The sequence below is a fragment of the Littorina saxatilis genome, linkage group LG7 (genome assembly GCF_037325665.1).
Source record: "Littorina saxatilis isolate snail1 linkage group LG7, US_GU_Lsax_2.0, whole genome shotgun sequence".
Classification (NCBI taxonomy): Eukaryota; Metazoa; Mollusca; class Gastropoda; order Littorinimorpha; family Littorinidae; genus Littorina; species Littorina saxatilis.
This window is the reverse complement of record NC_090251.1, coordinates 46,119,887-46,127,479: the sequence shown is the minus strand read 5'-3', so window position 1 is coordinate 46,127,479 and position 7,593 is coordinate 46,119,887. Positions and strand designations below refer to the sequence as shown.

The 7,593-nt window shown below is 45.7% G+C and overlaps 1 protein-coding gene across 1 annotated transcript; it reads right to left on the bottom strand.

Annotated features, from left to right (window-relative positions):
- Positions 1-3,482: 3,482 nt before the first annotated feature.
- On the bottom strand, positions 3,483-7,335 carry LOC138970363 (muscarinic acetylcholine receptor M4-like). Its single transcript, XM_070342824.1, has 2 exons — positions 3,914-7,335; positions 3,483-3,636 (listed from the first exon to the last, which is right to left on the bottom strand). The coding sequence occupies exon 1, from the start codon at positions 6,116-6,118 to the stop codon at positions 4,442-4,444; it is 1,677 nt and encodes a 558-aa protein (XP_070198925.1). The 5' UTR covers positions 6,119-7,335; the 3' UTR covers positions 3,483-3,636; positions 3,914-4,441.
- Between the last annotated feature and the right edge of the window lie 258 nt (positions 7,336-7,593).

Sequence of the window (7,593 nt, the reverse complement as noted above, 5' to 3'; positions counted from 1 at the left end):
TTGTCCCCTGTTAGTCTTGGTGGTGGAAGGGGTGGAAGGAGGGTAGCGCGACATTCGTGTGCGCAAGATCACTTATTGGCATTATCCCTTCGCCCGCATCCCATTTTTGCGTACGAGATTTTTACTGGAAGTAAAAAAAATGGGGAGTAAAAATTTCGTGGAGGGAGTAATTTTTTCGTGCCTTGGGGAGTTCTTTTCTCGAACGAAAAGTGTACTCGGAGTAAGAATTTCGTACGAAATATTTACTCCGGAGTAAATTTTTCGTGGAGTAAAAATTTCGTGTTACACCGGGCAGGGCTAGCATTAGAATATTCACGGCTATCAGCTACTGCATCTTCCAAATGGTCACCTGCTGCTATAGCCAGAAGATTTCATCGTGATTTCATGACTCCTTTACTGCTGCCTCGCGATCACGAAAAGAGCTCTGTTGATGACATCTATTATTGTATCTTCCAAATGGTCGCCTCCTGCTATTACGGCGAGATTTTTTGTGTTTTAAATGACTTGTTTACCATCTCGCGACCACCTGAAAAAAGCTCCGATGATTAATAGGGGAAAAAACAGCCTGACTGACTAACAAAAAACACACAAAAAACGAACCAAACAAACAAAATACCACACAACCAGCATACAGTGCGGGTTGAAACACTATGACTGTTCATTCTTGGGAAGAAAAAGTTGATTCTTCTCGAAGATTTTCTTTGAGCGAAGTGTAGTTGTAAATAATTCAGATATTTGGGTTTGAAAGCAATGCCGTATTCGTATTTCTAAGGTTTTTTTAAAAAATTTTTAAACGATCAATTTTTTTTTCTTTCTTAAAGAAAGGAACGGTTGTTTTTGAGTGAAATAAAATAACAAACGCTCGCGCTGGACCCGAATACTCTTCAGACATTCACACACACACACACACACACACACACACACACACACACACACACACACACACACACACACACACACACACACACACACACACACACACACACACACACTCTCTCTCCCTCACTCCCTCCCTCTCTCTCTTTCTTTCTTACACACACACACACACACACACACACACACACACACACACACACACACACACACACACACACGAGTACAGACTCATGCACACACACACACACACACACACACACACACACACACACACACACACACACACACACACACAAACACACACACACACACACAAACAGTAACACTAACACATGTGCACAAAATGAATCGAACCCGGATCACTTTGGCCATAGACTCTCTCGTGCTCTCTGTCTCTCTTTCACCGAGACCAAACCCTGCATTGTAATTTCTTTGCCGAGACCATTTCCCCACCCTGTCTGGCTTGCACTGAAATCATGCTTTTCTCGTCACTGCGTGACGTGTTCGCCGCCCAAGTCTTCCCTTTAGTTCAGGCTGTTCGCAAAGCGACCAGCCTCCCACCGCAAAAACTCCCTCCGTTAAGAGTGGCTTTTGTGATTTATTTCGCATTTAGGTCCCAGGTAACATTATGAAGTTTTAATACGATCAATCGGACCTATTATCAAGTTAGTGTATCAACTTTTGAACGAACTGCGCCCAGTAGTTTCCTAGCAATAAGCTGTTAAGTCGAGACGAACAGACAGACACACAATTAAAGTCTGCAGGACCCTAGTACTGCGTACTCGGGGATAACTGTTTACGAGTGATATGGTTGGCAATCATTATGGCTGCATGCCAAGGAAAATTGAAGCGGTTACATTGGTCTGCATAAAACAGGATCAGAACCAATGAAACGCAGAAAAACTTGAAAAAGTGGAAGTTTGAAGGTTTTGTTGTTGTTCATACTTTGAGTAGGGGAAAGGCTCCTAATATGGACCGCTTTTTGTTTCATGCTGATAACTAGCTTGTTTTCTTGCGAAGAAGTTTCATTTTGTGTTTGGTAGTCCTTCTCTCTTAGGTTAACCGTTAGGCTTAATTAGAGTAAAATAGCTTTGATAGACATTCAGCAAAAATTAAATACAGAAAAAAAATCACAAATGGTCCATATGTTTGCAGTAAAAACTCGGGGTCAACACTGCTTAAATGTAACAAATACAGTCTTAGCTGTCATACATAGCACGTTTTGTGTGATAAAAGCTTTGGCTGTGGACAGAAACGAGTCAGTTTTAGGCGGCAAATTTAGAGTGAACGCTGCCAAAAGTGAAAAAAAGAGAAAAAGCCTAACGGTTTTGAGGTTTGTGTTTCTGCAACTGTTTTGACATGTGCAAGTTATCCAGAGAGGGAGAATACAGCGAATGAAATTGTTTTCAGCGCTCTAGTTTGTCAGAACTGAAGGTGGTCCATATTGGGAGCCGGTCCATATTAGGAGCCCTTCCCCTATTGAGTAAAATGACACCTTGATGCATGCACGGGGCACAACATATCAGAACCACAGACACGCTCAAAAACTTGTAAAAGACCGGGAAGTTTGAAGGTTTTGTTTTGGTTTAGGTTTTGAGTTTACAACGACTCGTGACACCAAGATAATGGGGAAAAATCGAACATAATCACACAATCAAGTGAGGATAATTGCCCTGTATAGGGATTCCCTTAATATGAAAAAGAAGAAGAAAAAGTAAAGAAGAAGAAGAAGAATAACAGCAATAAAATGTATCAAGCACGTCGGGCTTCCCCTGCTCAAAGCGACTGAATCGACACACAGAAAATAAAAAGAGGTAAAAAAAACTAACCAACCAACCAACAAAAAAAAGCACACACCAAAACACCCATTAAAACCACCCACCGAGCGTGTAGTCTGTACAGTTAGCTGAGCGTTGAACAAAGCACAGGAAGCAGGGGGAACCCTGTGCAGTTTCCTGGCCAGCAAAACCGGGAAAAGGGATGTTTGAGGGAACCTTTCCCAAATTAACTTTCACCCCCTACAAATTTGTCCTTCCCAGCAGTTGACACTCGCTCGGCTGGCTGGTAAAACTTGCCCAAAGGGGGCCAACTCTTGAGGACGGGATGGGGACTAAGCACAGTGATCGAACCTGTGGGGATGGGGTGGGGGTGTTTGGATTCGGCGGGGTTGTGGTTGCGCTGAGAATAATAATGACTATTATGTTTTTTTACGAGGGTATTAGAATAATCTGTGATCTGTTGTTGACTTTATCTCTGATTCGGCGGCACTGCCACGGGCGACGTTTTTGCTCTTTGAGATAAGTTGAGCATTATCTTTGTTGTTGTTGTTATTGTTGTTTCTGCTGCTGCTGTTGTTGTTGTTGTTGTTGTTGTTTTACCACCTGGCCTTCGCCCTAAAAAGGTAATACTGTCATCTACAATTGCAAGCGAATAAACAAGGACTATAAAGGTAAGAACATAATATACGGTGGAATGACTTGGAATTGGAGATAAAAACGTGGAAGTGGAATTATAGCGCCTGTTGACTAATACAGTTCAATATGTTGTGTTGGTCAGATAAAACTCTGAATTCGATTTATTTGTATTAATTCGACGATAATATTAAATGAAGCATAGAATTAGTATGCATAATTATTTGAAATATGATATTTGCTTTATTTACATATTACAAAGACATAGGTGAACGAGAAAACATTAAACACAGCTGACGGACGACCCTTGTATGACCTTGAGGTCTGATCGAATCGAGCACTTCCAACCCTGAAACGGAAGAATTTAAGCAGGCGAATTATCAACGGTCTACTTTTTAATTACAAAAATCGTTTTAAGATAAGAACAAATCTGAAACGATCTTCAAGATCAATCAAGGGCATTCAGGCTTCGTCGAACGTCTCAAGAGTGCAAAGTTTAAAAGGTTTAGTTTAATATGAGGGCGAGCTAAACATCAAATCAGTTTAGCAGTTTCAGTCATTCGACTTTTTTGTCCAAAATTTATTTTTTGGGCGAACACTTTACGAAGCTTTGCACCATTACTTACGAATCATATTAATGTGATGAGTCAGCAATTCGTCAGCAGCTTAAATCGACAAAAGTCGCCCAGTTCCACGTTGACAATTCTGTCGAATTCTCAAGTTTACCTTGGTCAGCATCATCCAGGATTATAATCCCGAGCTCAGTCCTCATCTTCTCTTCTTCGTTCATGGGCTGAAATCTCACGACTTTGACGTGTATGTCCGTTTTTATACGCCGCTTTCGGTGGAAGCATGCCGGGTATTTTCGTGTATTCGTAACCCACCGAACTCTGACATCGATTACAGGATCTTTTCCGAGCGCACTTGGTCTTGTGCTTGCGTATACACACGAAGGGGGATAAGGCACTAGGAGGTCTGCACATAAGGTGACTTGGGAGATCGGAAAAATCTCCACCCCTAACCCACCAGGCGGGGCCGGCCCGGATTCGAACCCACGACCTTCCGCTTGGGACACCGGCGTCTTATCCACAAGACCACTGCGCCCGTCAGTCCTCAATTTATCAACATCTTCACCGAAAAATAATCGCTCATTACTACCACACTGACACTCTGCGATCCATTTCCGAAGAAGCATTGGTGGTTTGAGCCATCGAACCCTGGCGTTCCCTCCGTTTGCAGCAAGCGTTGAGGAAGACCTGGCGGTAGACTCTGTGCGAGAAGGGGTAGAGCAGCGGGTTGAGCAGGGAGCTGATGAGCAGCAGCCACAGGCACGACCACACCAGTTCGCTGCTCATCGTCACTCGGAAACAGGCGGCCAGGTAGACCCCGTTGCAGTCCGTCATCGGCGCGCCCATGGTGTAGAGGCAGGCGACGTGAAGCAGGGAGAGCGCGATGTAGGGCAGGGAGCAGACGAGGAAGACCATTACCATCCGCATCAAGCTTTTGCCCAGCCGTCTGCGGGCCTTGGCATGCAGCGTCCCCCCGCCCTTCCCCTTGCCCATCAGCTTGAGCAGTGGGGTCAGGCTGCCGACGCTAGTCATCCCCATAAACGACATTCTCCTGACGCTGGTGGAGGACAACGCGCCTCTTGGTCTCATCATGGCGGAGGTCCGCGGGCCAGGAGGTGAAGACTGGCTAGTCGAGGCCTTCCTGGGGATCTGGGAACGGAAGTTGGAGACGGTACAAATGGAGGCACTGGGGGATGAGCTGTGCTGCTTGTTCTCCCGGTCTGTAGAGTGGGCGCGCTGATAGTAGTAGCTGGGCTGGCGGCCCGTGACCTGCGGCAAATTGGACGGGCTGGCGCTGTTCTTCGTCGTGTTGGACAGCGTCAACTCAGTCTGGTCCTGGTTCTCATCCTCCTCGTTGATGGTCACACCCCTGTGGTAGAGGGGCATCACTTTGCTGCCGAGCTGCGCCCGTAATCTGCTCCACTTCGAGGTGGCTGTTGTAGTCCCCGTGGCGCCCTTGCCTTTCTTGGAGGCAGTTTGAGACGGGGGCGGTGTTAAGGCAACGCATTCTTTCGGACAGTCCGTGTCTCCAGCAGCCGCGAAAGAGGCACGTTTTTTGGCAGTTTGGGGTACATACAAATTGGACGTGCTTGCGCGGGACACTTCCGGTCTCTTGAGGCGCTTGTGGGCGTTGATGAAGACATTGCCGCTGAAGACGGGGTTGCCGACGATGGGAACGAGCAAGACGAGAACGAAGACCAGGAGCAGGCCCCGTTTGGGACTGTAGGGGTAGAAACAGAAGCCGTCCCTGACCGTGTCTCCCGTGGCAGCCTCTAGGACCAGCAGGGGCAGCGCCACGACCACCAGGGCCAGCAGCCAGGGCCCCAGCAGCACGGTCCACAGCAGGCACTTGCTCTTCAGGTTGCGATAGACGATGGGCCAGACGGACATGAGGTAGCGGTCCACGCTGATCACCAGCACGTTAAACAAGGACACACACACACTGACGCCACGCAAGGACAGCCCGAGGAGACAGGAGGCGCGCACGGTCAGCCACTGGTTGTTCAATTCCATGAAGATGGTGACCGGCATGGCGAAGAGCCCCACGCACAGGTCTGCGATGGCCAGGTTGAAGATGAAGCGCTCCGTGTAATTGGTCTTCCTCATCTTGATGAAGACCACGATGGTGGTGAGGTTGAAGAGGCAGGTCAGCAGCGCGATGAAGGACAGGAGGACGAGGGTCAGCACGCGCACGCTACTGTATTTTTCAATTGCAGGCCACTCAAAACACGAGATTGACCCGTTGGATGCAGTGGGTTTCATTGTTTTGAATCTTCGTTTGACCAACTTGTTACACGTGGGAGATTTCTGGTTATTCACACTCCGAGAGACACCTGCTTATTCCTGAGCCCGAGAGAAACTCGTTTGGTGGAGATGATTTCATTGCGAGTCTTCGTTTGACCAAAGTGTTACAGTACACGTGGAAGATTTCTGCTTTTTCACACCCCGAGAAACACTTGTTGAATGGAGATGATTTCATTGCGAGTCTTCGTTTGACCAAATTATTACACGTGGAAGATTTCTGCTTTATATTCCCAAAACAAGATAGACGCGTTGGATGCAGAGGATTTCATTGTTGTGAGTCTTCGTTGACCAAATTATTACAAGTGGAGGATTTCGATAACTATTTCTGCTTGTCAACACTCCGAGATAGACTCGTGGGATGCAGAGGATTACATTGTCTTTCAGGTCTTCATTTGACGAACTTGTTTCACGTAGAAGATTCCGATTCTTGCTTTTTCCTTATACCTCAGCCTGAGAGAGACTCGTTAAATGAAAACGATTTCATTGTGAGTCTTGTTTCGACATACTACAGATTTCGATTTCTGTTTCTGCTTATTCTCAACCCGAAAGAGACTTGTTCGATGGAGATGATTTCATGGTGTGAGTTTTTTTTAAACACTCTTGTTGTACGTTGAAGATGTGGATTTTTGTTTCTGCTTATTCCTGAGCCCGAGAGAAACTCGTTTGGTGGAGAGGATTTCATTGTGTGAGCGACTCTTCTTTCGACAAGCTTGTTATTCGTAGAAGGTTTTGATTTCTGGTTTCTTCTTTTTCCTTTGCCTGAGAGAGACTCTTTAGGTGGTGATAATTTCATTGTGTGTCTTTTTTCCACAAGCTTTTTTTACGGCGAAGATGTGGATTCGTCTTATTCCTCGTTCCTGTCTATTGCGTTTTCTCAGCCCGAGAGGGGCTCGGTGTAAGACGATCCTTTAATTACATGATTCTCATTTCAACAAAGTTGTTTCATGGACGATTTTGATTCTCGTATCTTCTGTTCCTTTTTGGCGTTCTTTTCGTCCGTGCAGCCACAGTTTCTTTGCTCATATCATTTCAAATCGATCAAGACTGAGAACAAGCACTCTACTTGAGAAGGTTCACATTATATATGTGTTTCCTTTGAGCAGTTAAGTTGGGCCGATGAGTCCGTCTTCCATTGTCATAAGAAAGCTTTTGCATGGAACATGCATCGTGACTCACCATTGCGTTTTGAAAAAAAAAATGTTGTCAATAGATGACGCAACTTGTGAATGTTATCTGGACTAGTCTCGGCAAGAAAGCGAGACTATGCTAGACTCGGTCAACCATGGCCCTATACCAAGCCACACTTTGCGAGAGCCAACCTCTCATTCTTGAATGACTGAAACCAACATAAGCGGGCTATAAATGTGACTTCCGTGACGGTGTACATTTTTTAAGAAGATTTTTCTTCTTTAGCCAAACTAAACTTAGCAAAA